Source organism: Coptis chinensis, chromosome 8, assembly GCF_015680905.1.
Source record: "Coptis chinensis isolate HL-2020 chromosome 8, ASM1568090v1, whole genome shotgun sequence".
In the NCBI taxonomy this organism is placed as follows: Eukaryota; Viridiplantae; Streptophyta; class Magnoliopsida; order Ranunculales; family Ranunculaceae; genus Coptis; species Coptis chinensis.
In genome coordinates this window covers 47,628,048-47,651,044 of record NC_141463.1, presented here as the reverse complement: position 1 = coordinate 47,651,044, position 22,997 = coordinate 47,628,048, and the positions used below count along the sequence as shown (strand labels likewise).

At 35.2% G+C, this 22,997-nt stretch overlaps 1 protein-coding gene and 2 long non-coding RNA genes across 4 annotated transcripts; 1 reads left to right on the top strand and 2 right to left on the bottom strand.

Moving 5' to 3' along the window:
- Positions 1 to 1,045: 1,045 nt before the first annotated feature.
- Positions 1,046 to 1,993, bottom strand: LOC147481732 (uncharacterized). The gene is made up of 2 exons (XR_015206008.1): positions 1,828 to 1,993; positions 1,046 to 1,238 (listed from the first exon to the last, which is right to left on the bottom strand). It is a non-coding gene; the product is annotated as an uncharacterized LOC147481732 (long non-coding RNA).
- Positions 1,994 to 13,403: 11,410 nt separating this feature from the next.
- Positions 13,404 to 15,235, top strand: LOC147481731 (uncharacterized). Its single transcript, XR_015205164.1, has 5 exons — positions 13,404 to 13,460; positions 13,557 to 13,795; positions 14,290 to 14,809; positions 14,895 to 14,968; positions 15,053 to 15,235. It is a non-coding gene; the product is annotated as an uncharacterized LOC147481731 (long non-coding RNA).
- A 694-nt stretch (positions 15,236 to 15,929) lies between these two features.
- LOC147481730 (putative serine carboxypeptidase-like 53) lies at positions 15,930 to 17,144 on the bottom strand. Of its 2 annotated transcripts, none has more exons than XM_086579591.1 (3): positions 16,901 to 17,144; positions 16,596 to 16,704; positions 15,930 to 16,487 (listed from the first exon to the last, which is right to left on the bottom strand). In XM_086579591.1, exons 1-3 carry the CDS (start codon positions 16,904 to 16,906, stop codon positions 16,273 to 16,275), a joined length of 330 nt encoding a protein of 109 aa, XP_086435717.1. In that variant the 5' UTR covers positions 16,907 to 17,144; the 3' UTR covers positions 15,930 to 16,272. The 2 variants fall into 2 exon arrangements, with proteins under 2 accessions (XP_086435717.1, XP_086435716.1); XM_086579590.1 differs by lacking the exon at positions 16,901 to 17,144 and adding an exon at positions 16,760 to 16,874.
- Positions 17,145 to 22,997: the final 5,853 nt, after the last annotated feature.

Here is a 22,997-nt window from a genome sequence, read left to right as displayed (position 1 = left end):
GTCGGATGGGGCCCGAAGGGCCCCACACCATTATGTTTTGTTAGATAGATTGGTGTTAATTATTTGGCCCTCTTTTTATTTATATATCAATGAAAATTGAATAACGAAACATATCTTTATCGAATGAATCTGATGGCTAATCCTTCTCATTTTTAGTCGTTTAGTTTAGGTAGTTGGGATGATGAGATCTTAAAAAATAGGGAAAGTTATCTTAAAACATGTTATATTGGTCACGGGTTGATGACCCGACCCATTAGACATGAGAACAAATCGGGTCTACTAACGGGTTACTCAGGTTAACATATGTGCCCTTACCAAAAATGACCCATTTATTTGACAGGTTCGGCGGGTGAACCCATAAATGGCCCAAAAGAGTTTTTTCCAACCCGAACCCACTAATTTTGTGTTGGATTCATGTCGGGTTAGCTGCACTACACCATAACAACCAATTAGTAACGGATATACATCCGTTGCAAAAAATATTAGTAACGGTTATCTTGCGTTGACACAAAAGCTTGACAAATTAATAGTAACGGAAATTAGTAACGCTTAATATCCGTTAGATATCTTACTAACGGTTATCAAATGTTACTGAAATTAATTTCAGCAACACGTATCAACTGTTACAATTTTTTTAGTAACGGTTATAAATTTTGTTCATGATTTGTTCCTAACGTATGAAATGGTAAGCAATTCCCCTTTTCTAATGCTTGTTATTTCTGTTAGGTTAAAACATTACTAATGGTTTGGAATCCGGTACTAATAATTTATTGAGGACGTCTAGTATGCGCAGGGTGCACCTGTACGCAGGCATGAGAGACATTGATTGCAGTACTTTTTGGTGCAATACACCCTCACTCCTGCCTGATGAGTGTCCTAGATTCACTTAAATACTCTCTCTCTTGTGCACCCTAGCTTTACTCTAATTTATTTATTTATTTGTAAAAAAAATGAATTTCCTGGCCTTTTTTTGGCAGGCCACATACAGTGATATAAACCCTACACCCTTTTCATACCACAATATATGAACCAAATGCTTCTATCCATCCATAATACTAAAAGTTATCATATATACAATTTCCAATTAACATAGCCCAATTACAAATACAACACATGCCAAGATGCCAAAACCCAAATCCTTCTTCCTTGATTGTTTTGTTGAAGCATTCCCCAACACCCTTGTTTGGCGTAGAGAGACGCCCTTACTTGATCATCTCATCCTGGTTTTGGATCAAAAGCTTGACACGTTCAATTGGAGCAGCAGCAGTTTTGGATACATCAGCAGACATTAACCATTAGAGAAAGTCGAGGGAAAAGTTAACAAAATTTGTATGACTCAAAAATTAAAAATGGGCAGAAATTAGATCAAAAAGGCATTTAACTAAACCGTACCAATGCCAATAAACCATATGGAAACGTAGACACTTAAAAACACATGTTGGATACAAGTGGAGGAAACACATTTGTATAACTGCCTATAACAACGTTCACACAATCCCAAAACTTAATTGAATAACAATGATAGACCTTTCTACTCATATGCATGTAAAGGAAACACATTTGTATGACTGCTATGAAAAATATTCACCCAATCCCAAGACTTACTTGGATTGCTAGGAAGGAACTCTCTACTTAAATGCAGGTGTAATGTTGAATCATTAAGAATGAAGTTTTTAATTCACAATCCCAGAACCCACGAACATAATAATTCCTTCTATAATATAATAGCAATCTATGAAGCTAACAACTATTACTAACACACAGACAAGACATGCTGAAAAAAAAGAACTGGAACTAAAATGAAAAGAGAAAACATCAAAAACTAACCTGTAAATTTCCGGTTAATAGAACTGGCTTCAAAGAATCATACATTCCAAAGTACAGACCCGTGTAAACAATAATGTTGAAGCCATGGTAAAGCCCAGCAATACCACCAAACTTTAAAGTCTTCTTATATACATCAATCAAACCATTGAACTGTCTGCCCCCCCCCCCCCTCCCCCTTCTTTGCGGACTTTGCATCGTTAGCAAGACAAGTTCGAGCGTAATCCAGAGAATAGACAAAGAGAAGGGATGAAGCACCAGCAACACCTCCAGATCCCAAGTTTCCTGCAAACCATTTCCAGTAGCCATCTAGATCTTTCTTGAAGTTAAAGAGCCTCATGAAGTAATCCTTAAATGCAAAGTTCAAGGCCTAGAGCAATTTACAAAATCTTTGTTAGTATGCAACACCCAAGATATAATAATAACTTTGTTAGTGTTACATAAAATCTGACAAGAAAATAAATGCCACCACCCATTAGAAAGTCAAGGGCAAAGTTAGCAAAGCCTTTCTCAGAAGGTCCTTGAACAAAGAGAGGTGAGGTGTAGCTAGTAACAGATGATAAGTCAAGACTACTTCAGCAAGGCTGCTGCATTCTAGGATACTGCAGACCCCCATTTCTATACTGTCCACCAGCACACAAATACTAATCCAGATTCTCTATGATTTTCGACTAAACTCTAAAGAGCATCCAAATGTTGATGGACTTATGATTTAGGTCATACCAAATGACACAATGACATGAAAGCTGAACTGGAAGTCAAGTAGCTACTTCATATCTTAACTCAAATAGTCAGGGCAGGCAAGTGGAGATTGGCACTCTTCAGAACTAATATGTGCACACACACACAAAGAGACAAAAAGGGAAAGGAAAATAAAAATCAAAGGCTAGTGACTATATCTTTACCATTGAGATGTCTGGGAAATTTGAAAGAGAGTACATCAGTAAGTCAAACTAACTATTGTGTGTCCTCAGCATCTTGTGTATCATCTAATAACAAGTTTCTTCATTCACATTAGCTACACCAATAAAGCAATGTGTTTTAGGTAGACTGTTACTGCACCTTATATACTTATGTCATATAATACAATATCCAACAACTCTTTCACATCCATCAAACCAAAAGTCAGGATCCTTCAACTCTTTAAGAAGCTTAAGCAATGTATTTAAATCCCCTTCATATTGAAGGTGCTCCTACAAATACAACAGTATTAGTAAAAGGAAATGTCGTAATGCATGCATAAAGCCACAAACAGACACAGAGTTTCGGAAGAAAATAAACGTACAATGTGCATGGCTTATTATAGCATTGGGCTCCAGATGGCATCCAACTTGTTTGATTTCTTCATAAAGTTCAAGCGCATCTGACATTTTCCCACACAAAGCAAGAACGAATACACCCGCGCTCTAAACCTCATTCATGCTTTTAGCAAGAAGGCTAATACCTATTTTGGATCATAGGCAGCATATTCGTTATACTTGACGACTGACTTCGTGACCTATAGGTTTTAAACGAGAGTCTTAGAATACCTTGGTATCTTCAAATTTCAAGAAAAATCAACATACAAGCACCAAAAAATCATTTTCATCTATCATCATCATCATAGAAAAATATCTTGTGGTATTAAACACAGCACACAGAAATATGGCAGCTCTTTTGGCAAGTAAAATGAAGGTGGAGATGGTTGGGTTGAAAGGAACCACTCAAGTGTCATTAGAATAAACATCAAAATCTCTAAAACCAAGTAGTTTCTAATTAACTCTAGGTCGTCTTATTCCAAAAAATATTGATGTCTCTCATGTTGTCTATCTACCATTCCCTCCAAACAAACAATGACACACGTAGTGAAGCTACATCAAGAACTAGTCCACCATTATGTTCTTTGTCAACCCCTACACAACATCCTAATCTTATCTTCAAACAAGCAAAAAAGTTACTTCTTTGCCAACCCCTTGATAAGAGCCTAAAACTGTAGTTTAAACCCTTTAATAGTATTTATGTTTAGCCAATTATGTTATTAATAATATAGGTTTATCACTAATTACGTGCTTTTGAGTATTTCGAGCTTCGGAGTTGAATAAATGTCAATTCATTACTAATTAGGCGCTAAAAGGAGCTAACATGATTGCTATGAAAGTTCTATAAAGAAAAGCCAAATTTCATGGAGAAAAAACCCTTAAAAAGCCCAAGTCAAAGCTGTTAAGTGAAAGTTAAACCGGATTAGAAAGCTGAAGAAAAATCGACAAAACTTCAAAATGTCATATCTTTGGACTTAGGCCTCAGATTTGGGCCCATTTTATATCAAAATGACCGGCTCAGAAAGCCCTTTCCAATGGTCTAGGCCTTGACTTGAGTAGTATATGTTGGTGAAAACTCGCGCTACAACACAACCAGAATTAGAAGTCTTAGATTCAACAAATTAAATTGGGTTTTGGACTTAATTTATGGGTCCATAACCTAGCCTAAAACCCCATGCACAAAATTGTAAATCTAACCCTCTCCTATATAAAGAGGGTTAAGGAAAAACAAAACTTGGCTACTCCCCTCTTAGTTTAATTAAATTAGCTCTCTCTCTCTCTCTCTTTAGTATAACCTAATTTATGTTTTCTTTAGCCTAGCCACCATTACTTCAATCCAATTCAAGTTATTATTATGACTTCTTTTTCTTGATTTAGTTTAATTAATCCAATTATATTAGGCTAATCCCTCCATTAGAAGGAGTGATTATGAAGCCTAATGAGGAATAGATTGCTTAGTAAAATTATTTAATTGTGTATGTTTTTCAATGAGTTTAGTTTATTATATGACTTCCAAAATAAGTATATAGTAAATTAAACTAGGGATTATTATAATTAAGTCGAGAGACTTGGTTGTAATAATCCTACATGCTAGTAATAATGACTATAGAGATGTAGGTTATTGCTAGGGATGATAAAGGTTGAGGCTTTAGGTTGAATCATTGCGTGAAAACCTAAATATGATCTCTTTTCAATGAATAATTCGATTCTTGCATGAAATTAGTTATTAGGTGGATTGATTACTCTTCTCTATAACTTTCTCTTCCATCAAAATCCTATTTCTATTAGTTTAGTTAATCTAGATTTATTTGCATCCATAGTATAATCGTAGAGTATAAATCTCTCAACACAATATTACTCTCACCATTGTTTTCTTGTATTTGATTAGTTGAATTTCTATTTAATCTTGATAGATTAAGAGTGGAACAAATCTTGACTCTCTATATTATATAATGAATTGAGAGTAAGAATATTGATCTAAGCACTTGTTTGTGTAAATGATTATTTATGTTTACGCATAGATAGTTAGTTTACATAAACTTGTAATTATCACCCCTAAACAACATAATTTCCATGAATCTTATAAGCAAAATTTATCAACTTAATCAACACCCCTAAACAAAGCAGGAACTCTATCAACACCCAACTTTTGCTAGAAAAACAATTCAAGCAATTCTAAAATCAAATCACCCAATTGTTCACCTAACTCATCATAAAACCTACTGACTTGACCAATCCATGTAAAATATGATGGCTACAAACAAAATGGAAATTAAACCAAAGCATACCCTTATACCCACTTCTTACTTTATGATTGGAAGTGATATTTCACATCATCATACATCAATTCAAGATAAATTAGTGGTGGCAGGGATGGGTGTTCACGAAAAGGTGTGTTAAATCAAGTAACCACCTTTGGAAAGTTAAAACCCCGCCTAGTTAAACCATATTTCAAAAAATTGATACCCTAGAATGTATTACCTTGGCAAAAGATCAACCTTGTTTAATAGATCAAGCAACTGTTGTGCTCAATTAAGTACCAACCAACTTCTCAAAAAACCCTAAATGGTAAAAACAAAAATCAAAGATTGTTACAAAAGGAGGAAGGAAGGAGAAACAGGAGGAAGGAAAAAGAATAGAATAAGGTGTGCAGATGACAACTTACCCCGATGAGCAGGCACATCAAGAATTCATTTTCCCTCTTTGCATTTTTCTTATTATTTGGTATGTTAATAAGGGTTTGTGTGCGAGATGAGCATGATAGTGAAAATAGTCCCACTTATAATTTACAAATTGTTGTATAATTGTTACTAATGAAAATTTTGTTTGCAAAATCACTCAAATGGTGTAGTGGAAATAGAACATAACAGTCCACCGCCAAGTTTAAAGGGTGTTGCTATTCTCTAGGTGGAAAAAAATAGAGTTCGGATGAAACTTGTTCAAATCTCTACATACTCATTTCTAGGTAGGTGAATGAAAAATTCAAAGCTGTTAAATCACTATCTCTTTACTGAACAAAAAGTCATGGAAAGTTTCTTTTAAACCGTAACTAGCTTATAGCTTGGAATTAAAGAGGAAATTAAAAAGTGAAATCACGAGATATTCATGATGTTCCATTAACAAACATCACTGACTAACATCATTGATAAAAATAGAGATAGGTCGGTCGATAAAATCAATTTATAAATCTAAATACTTACTATAAACAAATTTCGACTTTGAATCAATCAAAACAAAAAAGAAAGCACAAACAGATCTAATTTTCATCCTCATCATCAAGTTTACTACTAATAATCAATATTCCATGTTAAAACATACAATAAACAGGCCTAAAAAACAAAGATTATAAGAAGAAAAGACAGATTATTACCAAATCAACATTTATAGTTGAATATTTATAGTAGAATATTCACTACAATCTATCTAAAAGATCCAACATGCAACACACATTGAGTAATACATATTTCTACTCCTAGAAAATTTCGAACTCGTGGAAACAAGTAACATTCATCTAATTCTAAAAAAATCATGCCACATCACAAAAATCAAACAGTACAAACACAAATCTAAATATGTTTTTCAAATCAAACAACTAATAACCATAAAGGATGCATCTTTAATTAGATAATTAAAAGTGTAGCCAACCCCACGACCTAAAACCCAAACTTGCAATAAATTAGTACATGAAATTGTTACTTTGAACAAATTGAACCTTTAATCCCCAAAGTTTGTTTGATATTTGAGAAGAATTTATACGAAATTGTATCTTAGAAATCAAAAACCAAATAACTAAGTGTTAAAATCACAACCAAAGTCAGATTTTTGAAGTTAGAAGAAAAGAAGGCGAATAACAAAAGCAGTGAGAGAAGATGACTTACCAAGAGGTAATCAAAACCCTAGTGGCGGTTGATAAGAGCCCAAAACTGTAGTTTTAACCCCTTAATAATACTACTTTTAGACCAATTATACAAGTAATAAATAAGAGTTAATGCTAATTACGTGCTTTTATGTATTTCAGGCATGAAACTCAATTATGTGTAGAAATGTGCCACTTTGGCGATATAAAGGAGCAAAGGGTTGGTTGCTAAGAAGTTCTGTGATAAAAGCCAAGATTCAAGGAGACAAAGCCTTTATAAAGGCAGGTCAAAAGCTGAAAAGTCAACACGGGCAAAAACAATGCACAAGTCAGTAGAACTTCAGAAAACCATATCTTTGGACTCAGGCCTCGGATTTGGGCCTACCTTACGTCAAAACGCCGGCTCAGAAAGAGCTTTCCAATGGTCCAAGCCTTAACCCAATCAGAGGAGCAGAAGTGGACGAAAAGTCTGCTGAAGTCAAAGCCAGCTGAAACGGGCTCTGTAGACTGAAGAAATTAGGCTTTGGGCTCAATTTCTCGGCCTAAAACATGGCTCCTCAGCCCATACACGAAATTATGGATATGGTCTCTTCCTTTACATAAAATAAGACTTAGCTCTTAAGAAGGGGATAGTTAGATAGCTTAGAATAAAAAGTAGCCATTAAAATAGCTTGTAGATCTAGTTTTTGAATTCAATTAGTTAAATTAATTAGTTTCATTCCTTGTTTTAGATTAATTCTTTGAATCATTGTTCTTCATTGATTAGATAAATAAAATAGTTTATTCTTGTTCATTTCGATTTTGTCATTTAAATTTGTAGATCTAATTTCAATTCTTGTTGTTATTCAAATTTTAGTTATTAATTAGATTTGAATTATTGTTTAATCAAAATTAGTAAAGTTCAAATCTTTATATTATGTCTAGTGTTAATTCAATGGGAAATGATAGCTTGATGAATCAAGGCTAAACCTCCATTAGAGGGGTTGTAGAAGCCTTGATGAAACTTGATCCTTGTTAACTTAGAAATCGTCGTGAGAGTTTATTCCACTCTAGAATGTCGTTGATTCGCCATGAGAATGGGTGGACGACCTCACATGCTAGTTATTAATTGGTAGAGATGTCATGCATAATTAGGGATTAGAACTACCATTTTGATATGCGAAGCATTGCAATTTGGATCATGACGAATCTTTGTTAGTTGATCGAGTTAAGGTGGATTCAATTCCGTTTAATTCTTTATCTAGATTCAAACCCTTAGCATTCTGTCATTTCGCTTATTTGTATCTTGTTATTTGAATTCACATCATAGTATAAATTCCATTATTACTCTCATTAGACTTTGGATAGACTCATCAATTGTAGAAAACTTGAATGATAAAGGACTAAGAGTGGAACGGATCTTCTATTCCAACTCTACGTCAATAGATTCGATAGTAGAAAACAAATATATTTGATAAGTAACAGTTTAGTTTATAGTTTTACTTGCGTTTAGAGTTTCATCGCTTTATTTGTGAGTTAGACTATCTTTTTATGTTTATCAGCAGTGGCGGCAGCGAAACACCTATCTTTTTCTCTCTTCACTCGTTTATGTTTGTCCTTTTCTCTTTTCTTTTTTCCAACCTCTTCTTTTTTTCTTTTTTTCTTTTTATTTTTCGCTGAAGGCATGTGTTATGTTCCGGAAGGCTGGGGGCGATAACAAAAAGAGGAAAACTCCCGCTTAAGGCTGAGTCCAATGGTGCATCCACCCTCTATCTCCATTCCACCAAAAAATAATGTTTTGAGGATAGGGAGTCAATTTTGGTCTCCAATGGTTCGGGCCATTCTACGCCATTTCAAGTGGCGCCGTTTGGGTTGGTGGGGATACAAAATAATTTTGGTCATAATTAGTTTCTGACTTGATGGGGATACAAAACAATTGACTCCAATCCACGCCACTTCAAGTGGCGCCATTTGGGTTTTTACAAACCACGTCATTTCAAGTGTGAAATGGCGTGGAATGCACTCTCTATTCCTCAATAACACTCTATATATATAGAGAGTTATATTGAGATAGGGGGGAAAACCACCGCCACTCCCTCCACTTTTGAGGGAATGGAGAGCCATTGCACCCAACCTAAGTTTTGGTGTTTTTATTCACTTTTTTCGGTTCTACTTATTTGTATTTTTTGTAGAGGTTTTTTATATTTTTTGTAACACATTTCTAAGCATCAGAAAATATCCAATAAACGTTACATGATAATTCAAGTATTTGCACATATACTTACTAGATAACTGCAAGCAGTGGGGGCGTGAGCGGAGGTGGAGAAGAGAGAGGGGGAGATGGGTTTGTGGTGGGGAGAGAGAGACTTGGGTTTGGTTGAGAAGGAAGGAGGGAGAGGGAGAGTGAGAGTGAGAGGGAAGGTGAAATTGCTCGAGAATGAGGACAGACAGAAACCAACCAAAATACTTTTTGGGCCACATACCCCTGTCGGCCCAAAAAGTTCGCTCCGCTCACTTGACTAACGGTTAAAAATATTGCCAACGGATAATAAATGTGAACAATTAACTAACGGATGTATATGTGTTACTAATAAGAAATCTCAAATGTTGCAAAATCACCAAAATGGTGTAGTGCTGGTCGTGTACAAAACTGCCACCCCTAGTCCCTATTGAGTCAGTATAATCACTAAATTGAAAGAAAATACCGCCTCAAGAAAATAAACTTACAAGTACAGTCACCCTCCTCCTACTTCAATAGTTGGTTATATAAATGACTATTTATGCATTTTGGACTGTAATAACTAACGTGCACATTTTTATTGGGAAGAAGCAGGGTTAGAGATCAGTTTCGGAAAGTTACAGCTATAAAGCCATAATATATTCCATTGGAAACAAACCCGGGTTTGGAAAGAGATACAAACATTCAGAGATCCTCAAAAGGGAGAAAATTACAGTATTTCATAAGGTTAATAAGAAGATGAGTATAATTTTAGGAGAGGATAATAGGTTTTTGGAAGATATAACCACTAACGGGTACATTTTTCTATCATATGTTGTTGACTAGTGCTAATGTAATAAAAATAAGATCTGGAGTTAGAGCTATGTTCCGAATCACAAGTTGACGGAGCAAATTCAAACCTAAACCCAGTTGATAAACATGTCGAGATTATCCAACCGCTACCCCGAAACCCCTACAAAAGTGTCGGATTGTGTAGGGTTCGCGGGTCATGTACTAAACTATGACCCCTATTTTGTGTAAAAACTTAGCACGTAACAATTACTTCATACTATTCCATGATGTAATGAATGATATTTCTCAATGTATATTTCTTTAGACCCATATACCCCCTTTTTATTTTCTTTTTAATTGCCTAAAAGAAGGTGGTGAATTGCCTTTTTTTTTTTTTACTTCTCCGAATGACCTAACTTTTGTATTTAGAAAGAAGAGGCTTTAGAACCCCAATAAATAAATAGCCTAACAAAAGTGGGGAGGGGTATATATATCGATGATATCAATTTTGTTTATATATATGTATCATGAAATATCGATAATTTAACGATATTTCACCTTATATCGTTGAAATTTGCACATATAATAGTAGGGGTGGCAATGGGTCGTGTTGGGTCGGGTTCGTGTCGTGTCATATTCGAGTCACGTGTTTGGAGAGCAAACCCAAATCCGACCAAATTATTAATCGGGTCGAGTTTGTCAAACCTAAACCCAACCCGCCTATATAATGGGTTACCCAACAGGTAACCCGCTAAGCCAGCGGGTCAATTTCAAATCATTTTGGATCTGATTTAGTACTAGGGGTCTCTATTTTTTCTGAATTCCAATCCGATATTTTTCCGAATTTGAAAATGATATTTGTGTTCCGATATCCAAAATTTCGATATCTGATTTTTCCTAAAAATAATTGGATCGAAATTGGATGTGTTTTCAAAATCCGATCCAATCCGATTTCCGATTAATTTTCGAATTTTTAACATATAGGGGGTCTATTTCATATAGTTACTAAATTAATACTACATATAGTTTACAAACCAAATAAAAACCCTAGAGAAGTAGAACATTGTCTCTCTCACAACTTCAAGAAATCAATATTGTCATTCTAGTACATGTCTCAATTTATTCAAAATTCCTATTTATTGAATTAATGCATTAACATGAAGAAAAAATTTACTAAATGAACGTGTTAAAAAGTCTAAGTTGTTTACTGAATTAATACTTATCAAAATAATTGCTAAATGAATGTATTAACTAGATAAAAAATGGTTATTCTAAACAAGAATCTGATTATATAATTCAAATTTCAAATTTACTTCCATATTTCGCAGATTCCGAAATTTTAGAAATTTTTCCAATTTTTCAAACTTTCCGAATTCCGAAAAAAAAATTGAATCCGAAAAATAATTGGATCAATTTTGGAAAGGATATTACCATCCAAAAAAAATTGGAAATTTTTCCGGAAACACTTTATCCGATCCGATCCGATCCGATCCGAAGTCGGGGTTCATAGACAACCTGTATGCAAAATATTTAGTATTTCACGATTATATTTATAGATGTCGGATATATATATATACAGCCCCACTCTTAGACGGACGTCCGTTTACGGACTTTACTTAAAAACCGAAATTTCAAAATATAATCTCACCGAAGGGTTTTGAAGCTGTATCCTCAAAACTCTCTCACTGGCTCCCTCTCTTCTATTCTCTCTCCAAACATAGAGTGACCTATCTTCCCCTCTGATCACACGCCGTATATTCCCACTCATTCCTGGCGATAGCCTACTTGAAATCCCGACCTCGTTGAATTCAGCTGCCTAGTGTCGGTTAAGAACCATTTTCTCCAAAAACCGATCTGATAGACAGAGCACCCCATTATTTATCACAACTGTTGCTAGTTAACTTGGGGAAAATGTACACATGACAACACCCTTAAGACAGGCACACACAATTTGGAATCATCTAATTGTTCACCGTGAAGCGGTAGAGTTGGTACTACGAAAATTACTTTTTGAGGTAAAAGGCGAATCTCGAAGCAAATGAGGGAATGAGGGATTATTTTCAGATAGTGTAGTCATTAAAGACTCAATGTTGTACTGGTCCGAGTGATGTAATGATTGTAGAAGCTGTTTATAAATGTGGTTGCTGACACGTGAATGCATAAAGTTCCTACATCTATTTCCTTATAGCTATATCATTCATTTGACCTGTATTGAAATAAATAGTTATTTATTCGGTTTGTGTTGAAATGCAGAGTATGAAACTATTACCAATTTTACAGATATTCAATTTTACAGATAAAAAACTATCGTTATATTAGCTTTACATATTGGTCCTGTCATTTTCGGTTATGTAATTATTCTATTCCTACATTGTTTTATGCGTTGCTTGTCCATGTCGACAATTTTTTTTATAATTTCAATTGTTCTGTTATTCCGCTTATTCAAACTTGGGTTTGTTATATATTTTTTTTCTAGGTTATATTGAGATGGAAAATGAGGATTTCGAAATTGAGAGTGGGAGTGTAGGTGGGAAACCCAATCACATTTACAATCCCCAAGTATCATATGATACCAAACCTAGAAAAAGAGGGAGTTTGAATCACTTGATGATGTCTACAGTTTCTACAATAATTATGCCAAAGCCGCTGGATTCAGTGTTCGTAGTTGATCTGAAAGGAAGAAAGATGGTGAATGTGTAAGAAAGGAATATGTGTGTTACAAGCAAGGAAAAAGTTCAGAAATAGCGGACGTTGATACAAAAAGACGTCGGGGCAATATAAAAGAAGATTGTAAAGCAAAAGTTGCTGTGATGAAGTCAAACTTTGGTACATTTGTCGTTACTGTATTTGTTGAAGAGCATTCTCACCCGTTGTCGACCCCGCGAAGAGTACATCTTCTAAGATCTCACCGTGGTGTTTCCAGTGCCCAAAAATGTTTAACACAACAACTTGGCATGGTAAACATACCACAACATCAGCAGTTCAGTCTTCTTGGAGTTCAGTCAAGAGGGATAGAAAATATTGGTTTCACACAGAAAGATTTAAATAACCAGGAAAGGGACAAGCGTAATAAGATGAAAGGCCATGATGGAGATATGTTTTATGAGTTTTTAGAATTGGAACAAGGGAGGAATCCTTCTTTCACTTTTAAAATTGAGACAAACGATGAACAGAGAATTACACGTTGTTTTTGGGCTGATGCAACCTCGAGACGAGCATACAAATTTTATGGAGATGTGGTTATCTTTGATACTACCTACAACACTAATCGATATGGCTTGATTCTTGCACCGCTGTTTGGGGTTAATAATCATGGTCAGACAGTTGTTTTTGCTTGTTCATTTTTATGTGATGAGACCACAGAATCATTTATTTGGTTGTTCAACCAATTTTTAGAAGCTATGTCAGGCAATCCCCAAAAGATGATTATTACATATCAAGATCCAGCAATGACAAAAGCCATTTCTCAAACTCTTCCAACCACTTTTCACAGGTTTCTTATTTATTTATTTATTTTAATAATTAATTTGCAAACGTTATTTTTTCTTATTTGTTTTACATGCTGAAATTTTGGGTACTCTGTCAACAGGTATTGCAGTTGGCACATACTGATGAAATTTTCGATGAAAATAGATTCGGTTATATATAGTAAGTACTACACTGAGTTTTCAAACTGCATTTGGGGATCTGAGATGAAAGATGAGTTTGACTTGAAGTGGAATGGTATTCTTCAGCAAAGTGGTTTACATGAGAACAAGTGGTTGGAGTCAATGTACGAAATCCGATCACAATGGGTGCCCGCACATGTGAATCACATCTTCTCTGCAGGTATGTCAAGTAGTCAACGAGCGAAAAGCGCTCATTCATTTTTCAAAATGTATGTTTCAAAAGAAAATTCTCTGGTAGATTTTATGGTTCAGTTTGGTAGGGGACTTGTGTGCCAACGTCATGAAGAATTAATGGCAGATAACAAAGATATGATTGAGAAACCAAAAATGAAAATGCCCCATAGCTTTTTGGTACACATGGTTGATGTTTATACACATGAGTTATTTTTTAAATTTCAAGATGAGTTATGGGAGAGCTTGAATTATAGATTTGTACTTGTTAGTGAAAATGAGAAGTGTTGCGTTTATAAGGTTGATAGAAAAATGGCAGTCGAAAAGTCTAGAGTGCGGGAAATTTCTTATCAAAAAGATCTAGATTTTGCTTCATGCACTTGTAAAAAGTTTGAGAGCTTAGGGGTCCCTTGTAGGCATATTTTAGCTTATTTGAATAAGATGCATGATTTTGATAAGTTGCCGAATTAATACATTTTGAAGAGATGGTGTAAAACTGCAAAGTCAGGGGCAGTCATTGATGATGGTGGAATGGAGGTTCAAGATGATAAATTATACATCATGAAGCCGAATGAATTGATTCAAATGTCAACACTTGTAGTTGATAAATCCCTCGAAAGTGAAGAAGCAACTAAAGTGTTTACAGATGCTTTAAGTGGTGCACTTGAAAAAATTAGTAAGTTGGTTGGTTGTGATACAAGTGTAGTAGCACTACATGAGAAAAGTAGTCAAGCGTTGGTTGTGATACAAGTGTAGGAGTTTCTGGAGCAAAGAGTTCTAATTTGGCAATTAATTATCATGAACCGAGTCAAGCAAGACCAAAAGGATGTGGAAAAAGACTTAAAGGAGATAAAGAGAAAGCACTCAAAAAGGCACAAAAATATAAAAGGAGACGGTGCAATGGATGTAACAAGATTGGAGTGTCACACGATAAGAGGAATTGTCCGGAGCTTAAGAAGAAGGGTAAAGAAGAGCTAAACAATGAAGAAGAGCTAAACAATGGGTAAGAAATACAAATTTTTTCTTCCTTTCTTTTTATTCCTATTAGAGTATTCACAAATTCTTTTCTTATGTTAATTGACTTGTAGTGAAAAAAATTGCTTGTACAACGAGGACACAACTTTGAACTCTAGCACAGATGATGATTCTTATTCATCTTCGGGTAAATATACATTTTTAATTATTTATTTATATGTATGTTTATTGTATTTTCATAGCTTTGAATATTCATATGTGTTTGTTGTAGGGATGTCGCTTGATTAAAGAGAGTTGCACATAATTAGATTTTGAAGGTCGCATTGCAAAGGTTACTGCCATTTTGAAGAATACAAGCTATGATGAGTGATGTGGAGCTTGCTTTTGGAAGTTTCATTTGAATGGTTCTGCATGTATTTGGAAGGGTTTATTCTAGTTTTTTTTTTTTGCATTGAATGTGTAGAAAATTAACTAGAGTGTTAAGCTATATCATTTACATTCATTCTTTGTGGTCGCCCTAGATGAGTGAAACTTCTATTTCTTGTGTTCATGAGAGCTTGGAAGTGTTTGAAAACAGATTGATCTCGGAAAGGAAATTGAGACATTAAATTTATTGGCCTTGCAGCTCTAGTTTTTATTTGTCTAAACATCATTGAAGAAGACTACTTTCCAGTCTTTGTAAATGTATCATATCCTAGCTCTAAAGCATTTAGTTTATTGTTATTTAGAAACAAGTGTTTGCTTCTCAACTTTTACTGATATCCATGTACGAAAATAACATTGAGCGGGTAACATGGGCGCGAGGATCAAGGAGGGGCTTCAAGGTCATGGAACGGAGGTCTGTGAAAGACGTGTTTCTTAATGGAGCCAATTTCGGACAAACGGGAAATGATGTAGCAAACCCAAATTACAACCCTCAACAAAGATTTGCAGTAGCAAATGCAAGAGCTGTTAAATTAACAAGATCGTGAGGTGGTGCCCGCTCAAATAGATCAAGATGTTGATTCAAGTTTAAAAGCAACTTGATCGATCGATTGTCTAGCAAAAGAAAATTCATTTCATTCTACATGTGTTTTGGAACATTCTGAAATTTTAACTTGATTTTTAAAGACCGACATGCAGAGAGGCTCATGTCTTGCACAAAAAAATTAAGTCGAAACAAAAGGTTATATCATTATCTTGTTGTAGTAAGATACACTTTGTTCCACCAATACACATCAACTTCATAACAATCAATCTTCCTCACTTTCATAGGCTAAACCTAATAAGCTTTTAATGGGGTTCTCACTTTTGAACTCAGCTTCTCCTTCGTTTAGCCATGGTGATGTAAGCTCTTTCTTTGTATTGGACTCGGCCTTTTCATTTGTCACGGGCCGAGTGGAGGGCTTAAAACAGCAGAGGTTAACTTCCATCGAAGGGATTGAGTGTCATATGATGATCCCTTTGAGATTGATAGTAGTCTTGTTTTCCAGCTTGTTATGTCTCACGATGTTATGTGTGCGGTGAGGAACATAATGCCCCACGAAACTCTCTCGATATATAGAAATCCCTGTCTTTATATTCAGGAAATCTTTTAAGCCAATTCAGCAAGAAAACATAATTATCATCCGCAGTCATTTTATCCCCACTGTTTTTCAAATCGGATGTTGTATTCGTGTATGAGAAACCTACTCCGGCAGGGGACTCCAAGAACAAAACGTTCGCAACTAAAATCCCCACATAACAAATAATTAGAGTTAGAAGTTCCTAATGAAACAGTGAAATTGTTTTGACTGAAAATCTAAATCAATATTCTAAACTTAAGATAATTCTACCTTTATTCCATGCATAAGGATTCTGGTGAAGCGTTTTGCCATCGCTGGCCACTCGGAATGGTCCAAGCTCCTGCATTGCTCCATAAGCAAAGAGAAGAGCAACCTGGGCCTGAATACACATAAACAAAAACATTAGTGAGAATAAATCAGGCCGGGTCATGTACCTCCATTGAGCCAAAGAAGAAGAGGCTTAGATTCTTTTGAGTGTTCTGCCTCAGTGAAGTAGTAGTAGACAGCGCGACCGGCCTTTTCATCAACCGACATATTACAACATTAGTGAGAATAAATCAGGCCGGGTCATGTACCTCCATTGAGCCAAAGAAGAAGAGGTTTAGATTCTTTTGAGTGTTACGCCTCGATTGAAGTAGTAGTAGAAAGCGACCGCCTTTTCATCAACCGTAACATAGCCTCCATCTTGAGCAAAGTCCAGATTATGAGGTTGTCCGGGTAACTTCTCAATCCTATCATTTTCCTTCAACCCTCTTGTCTATCGGATCAATATGTAAAGCTAATATAGCGATAGTTTTTATCGTAAAATTGAATATCTGTAAAATTAGTAATAGTTTCATACTCTGCATTTCAACACAAACCGAATAAATAACTATTTATTTCAATACAGTCAAATGAATGATATAGCTATAAGGAAATAGATGCAGGAACTTTATGCATTCACGTGTCAGCAACCACATTTATAAACAGCTTCTACAATAATTACATCACTTTCGGACCCGGTACAACATTGAGTCTTTAATGACTACACTATCTGAAAATAATCCCTCATTCCCTCATTTGCTTGAGGAGATTAGTCTTTTACCTCAAAAAAGTAATTTTCGTAAGTACCAACTCTACTGCTTCACGGTGAACAATTAGATGATTCCAGCTGTGTGTGCCTGTCTTAAGGGTGTTGTCATGTGTACATTTTCCCCAAGTTAACTAGCAACAGTTGTGATAAATAATGGGGTGCTCTGTCTATCAGATCGGTTTTTGGAGAAAATGGTTCTTAACCGACACTAGGCAGCTGAATTCAACGAGGTCGGGATTTCAAGTAGGCTAGCGCCAGGAATGAGTGGGAATATACGGCGTGTGATCAGAGGGGAAGATAGGTCACTCTATGTTTGGAGAGAGAATAGGAGAGAGGGAGCCAGTGAGAGAGTTTTGAGGATACAGCTTCAAAACCCTTCGGTGAGATTATATTTTGAAATTTCGGTTTTTAAGTAAAGTCCGTAAACGGACGTCCGTCTAAGAGCGGGGCTGTATATATATATATATATATATATATATAAACATGTATTAATTTTCAAAACCATCAATAACTTAATTACATATTAATGAAAAATGAATAATGAAACATATCTTTATTGAATGAATCAATATGACAGCTAATCCTTTTCCTTTTAGTCGTTTATTTTAGGTAGTTGGGATGATAGATGAGATTTTAGATAAGTTTCGGATCGGATTCACACAACCTGTATGAAAAATATGTAGTATGTCACGATTTTATTTATCAAAAAAACATATATAATATACCCACCTCTATAATATATTCGGATATATTAATTCTCAAAAACCATTCACAATTCAATTACATATCAATGAAAATTGAATAGCAAAATATGTATTTATCGAATGGATCAATATGACGGCTAATCCTTTTCCTTTTAGTCGTTTATTTTAGGTTGTTGGGATAGTGAGATTTTAAAAAATAATTCACTTATCTTAAAACAGGTTATACATGTCACGGGTTGATGACCTGACCCATTAGACCCGAGAACTAATCGGGTCTACCAACTGGTTATTCGGGTTAACATATGTGACCCTAACCTATCCCATTTATTTGATGGGTTCGGCGGATCAACCCTTAAATGACCCAAAAGCCTTTTTTCCCAACCCCAACCCGCTAATTTCGTGTCGGGTTAGCGAGTCGTGTACAAAACTGCCACCCCTATATAACATAGTAATCCCAACTGAATGGGATAAATCGTTGATAAGGACTGATATTTCGTGGGTTGATGGCAGGAGTCCGTTTGATATATGACCCAAATTTGCTGCAAGTTTTTGGGCGGTCTTTTTCATTGTTGGCGCTCATACCAAAAAATTGAATTGAATCGTGTCATTAAAGCCACCTAAAATACTATCGGGCACAAATATCATTATTTTAACTGATATTTCATCGGTATTTCAACCGCCTCATATTTCAAATTTTCAATTCTAAACAAACCGACTCTTCTTTTCTTTTCTTTCGCTCCTCATGTCTTTTTGGCTCCCCCTTCTTTTTTCTTTTTCTCTGTAATAACCCCAACATCAGCTCTACCATACAACTTTGTTTCAGGCCTCTTCAAACTTCCGTCTCCTCATATTTATTAAGCGACTCTTTCCATTCAAGTAGGTATTACAACCCTATTTGGTGATTTCTTCTGTTTCTCACTTTTATAGGATTTTAACCCCCCTCCCCCAAATTAATTTGTTGCAGATTGGCGTGTTCATTTTCTGGTTAAAGACGGCGTTGGCCTCAAGACCAGCTAATTTCCAGTGTTCTTTTATGTTCATTTTTCCCTTTTGAGTGCAGTGGCGGAGTTAGAAATTTGAGTGAGGGTGAGCCACCAGACAACTCTAAATATGAAAAGAAAAAATAAAATATAAATTAATAATTTTTTTAACTAATAATTCAACCGATCAAACCAAAACAAGTATATTTCAAACATCAAAAAATATATAAACAGATTGCATGATGGATAAAGTGTTCTAGCCTTCTTTGAGGCTTGCTCAGATTGGTTCTTTGGATACACTGGATCATGTTCAGTGTAAGCGCCACATAGGTCAGAATTAGAAAAGGTGCTTATGGGAGGACGGCATAACATCTTTTAAAGCATTTATCTATTTATTTTCAATGGATTTGACAACTAAATTGGAAACTACAATGATTTAGTCCATTGCAAAAACTTGTGGACGTCCTGATTTGTCGACTCCCATAGCAAATTTCATTAGCTGCTTGTAAGGTAAGGCTGGTTAGCCAACTAGCTTGGTTCCCTCTTAAAATCCGACTTTCTTACTTTCACTTTTTTTAATAATAGTCACATTATTGATAAATTCATTGACAATCTAACACACAAGATCTTAAAAATAATTAATTGTCTTGCAGACGCTAAGATTGAACTCACTAAAGGTCTAATATCTAGCCAGGTGAATAGCAGTTAGTCTCCTTCAAACGCCACATCCAAATAGCATCGGGCCACTTCAGTTGCTAGTTTTAGCGCCTACTAGTTTCATACATTATGCCTGAACTTTTTGCAACAAGTACTCCATAGTTTCATATCATCATGTATTATCTCATCAACATCTCCAGTTTTAAATTACCTAAAGAACTTTTAGCGCCAAAAATTAATATTGATCCACCCTAGTGGAGCTGGGATCGAAACGTTGCTTAATGAAGTTTTTGTAGACAAATGCACAATAGGCGAAACAAAATTCTTGTGGTTAGCTGATATAGGAGAGTTTATGGTCTTTATCCAATTGAATTCAACCATTGTAATATAGGGATTATAGGCTATCTGGGCTTTATTCATAGCAAAACAACTAAATTGTGGAAAGCTAAAAGAGAGAAGGGGAGTACGTGTAACGTGTGGTGATAAATGTAAAATGAATAGTTTACCTACGAAATGAACGATGAATTCAAAACGTAAGTAAACTAAAACTGCACTTTTAATCTCAATTATCAAAGCTTCTACTCTCGATGCGAATTGCACTAAGTGGAGTAGGAAGTTCGTTCCACTCCTAGTTCCCTAGCATGGATTGTTTTCTAAGTCTAAGAAATCAGTCTTAAGTCTAATGAGAGCTTTACGAAATGTTATGCTAACAAGACGCGTTAATTTAAATAACAAGATATAATAATATAATAAATAACAAGATAAAATATAAACTAAAGTTAATCTACGAAAGCTACGGAAATACGATTGTTTGAATCTAGATAAAGAAATTAGAGGGGAATTGAATCCACCTCGAATCCAACTTAACAACCTAGCGTAGACTGTTGTATCTCAATTCTCACGTTCTTACGGCGAGAATTTCGAGTTCTAATCCCTAGTGTTCATGGCATTCCTACCGGATACTAACTAGCATGTGAGGTCGTCCACCCATTCTCATGGCGAAACACGACCTTCTAGAGTGGAATAGATTCTACAACCAATTCTATACTAACCACTAAGTTTTCATCAAGGCTTCATCAACCCCTCTAATGGAGGTTTTAGCCTTGAGTCATCAAACTAACATTTCCCATTGAATCTAAACTAAACATAATGTAAGAAATTAAGATTTACTTAATTAAACAATAATGAATCTAATTTAATGGCTGGAATGAAATAAGAACAAGAATTGAAATTAGATCTAGAATGGAAATGACCAAATTCGAAATTGACAAACTAACTATTTTATTTATCTAATCAATCAAGAACAATGATTCAAAGATTTAATCTAAAACAGGAATTGAAATGGAACTAAAACTTAATTAATTAATAAAACTAGATCTAGAATTCTATATATTAATTTAGGTCTAACTAGCTACCATTAACAAAGAGCTAAGCTTTTGTTTTTATACATTCCGATCCAAAAATCGTGCATGGGATTGGAGTCATGTTTTGGGCCAGAGGATCAGGCCCAAAACTCAATTCTTTCAGTCCAAAAAGGCCTCTTCAGCTGCAGTTGGCTTCAGCAGACTTTTCGTCCACTTTTACTCCTCTGATTGGGTCAAGGCTTGGTCCATTGGAAAACTCTTTCCGAGCCGGTCGTTTTGACATAAGGTAGGCCCAATTCCAAGGTCTGAGTCCAAAGATATGGTCTTCGAAAGTTCTCTTTGTCTTTGTGCTAATCTTGTTTACTTTGCGTGGACTTTGACTTTTCATCTTTTGACCAGGCTTTACAAAGGCTTTGTCTTCTTGAATCTTGGCCTTTAATCACCGAACTCCTTAGTAACCAACCATTGCTCCTTTATCTCATCAAAGTGGCACATTCCTGCACATAATTGACTTTGAAGCCTGAAATACATAAAAACACGTAATCAGTATTAACTCTTACTTATTACTCACATAATTGGTCTAAAAGTATGACTGCTAAGGGGTTAAAACTACAGTTTTGGGCTCTTATCAACCACCCCAAATAGCATTTTGCTTGTCCTCAAGCAAATATGAGAAATTAGCATAAGTGACCAAAAAATGGAGTTCTATCTACTCTCGCCTTTGAAAGCGATTGCATTGACCATATGCAACAAGGCCTTAAACCACTAGGAATTCCCTCGAAGTGGACGAAGTTATAGCCTCGTGAGAGTTTTCCGATGAAGGTACTCACAAACTTCATCTATACTACAACGACTAAGAAATAAAACTATTGTTTTCTCCTTCATGTCTCAACTATCTATACATCTCACTAGCAAATACATAAGAATAACCCAGTCAGAACCCTAAGCTAATATATGCATAATAATCAATCATCTAAAATAAACATATAACAATGAGTAATACTATGAAATGTAATAGCAGGTCCGTTTCTGAAAACTTCGAATAGCGTCCTTAAGTAGGTCCTCACATAAATGTCAAGACAAAAATCACTCTGATTTTTCCACTCAAGTTTCATGCTGCTCCAGTGTGCAGTGGGCACACTTTACCTTACAATCTCAATGACAACAAGGAAGTCGGAGTCGATCAAACACATCGCCACTTACTATCACACTAACCTATTCCTAATTGAGCTAGAGGTCTTTATTAGGTATTATGGGATTAGGAGATGGTTTAAGAAGGAAGGAAATGGATATTCAAAAGGACAAGTCTGAGATAATAGAGTCTTCATATTATGTAACTTAGAGAAAACCTTGTTATTTCCTTTTGCTTCTATACTTTGTTTCCATCCTTAGCCATATTTTTCTTTTTTCTTTTCTTTGGCTTTTGACTCCCTTTTATTCTATTTTTGGAGTTTTATTTATTTCTATAAATATATATATATATATATATATATATATATATATATATATATATATATATATATATATATTTTTTTTTTTTTTTTCTTTGGATGGAAACTTCTTTTCTTTTTCTGAAGCAACTAACTAATTTTTGTTTACACAGGTTTTTCTCTTCTTCTTTCTTCACTCATTCTATTCTCAGACTTATTCTAAATTGGGTAGGTTGATTTATTTTTTTTTTTTTATTTTGTTTTTGTTTTTGTAACAGGGTAAAGGAATTGTGGTTTATGGAAGGCTAAAGAAAGGCTCAGAGGGGCGACTAGCGGAAAATAATTCATAGGTTTGAATTTCTGGCTATATCGATCCAAAGAGGGCCTAAATTCTCGCTTAGGATATGGCATAGTGATCAAGCAAGTGGACGTGTGATATCTCTATCCGGATTTTACTTCTCCCTT

What these genes read in the sequence shown, in the direction of transcription:
- LOC147481730 (XM_086579590.1), bottom strand. Translation starts at nt 16,849, where the DNA reads ATGAAAAGGCCGGTCGCGCTGTCTACTACTACTTCACTGAGGCAGAAC. An exon ending in TCTTCTTTGGCTCAATGGAG is followed by an intron (nt 16,705 to 16,759) that starts GTACATGACCCG and finishes ATGTGTATTCAG; the next exon opens with GCCCAGGTTGCTCTTCTCTT. An exon ending in TCCTTATGCATGGAATAAAG is followed by an intron (nt 16,488 to 16,595) that starts GTAGAATTATCT and finishes TGGGGATTTTAG; the next exon opens with TTGCGAACGTTTTGTTCTTG.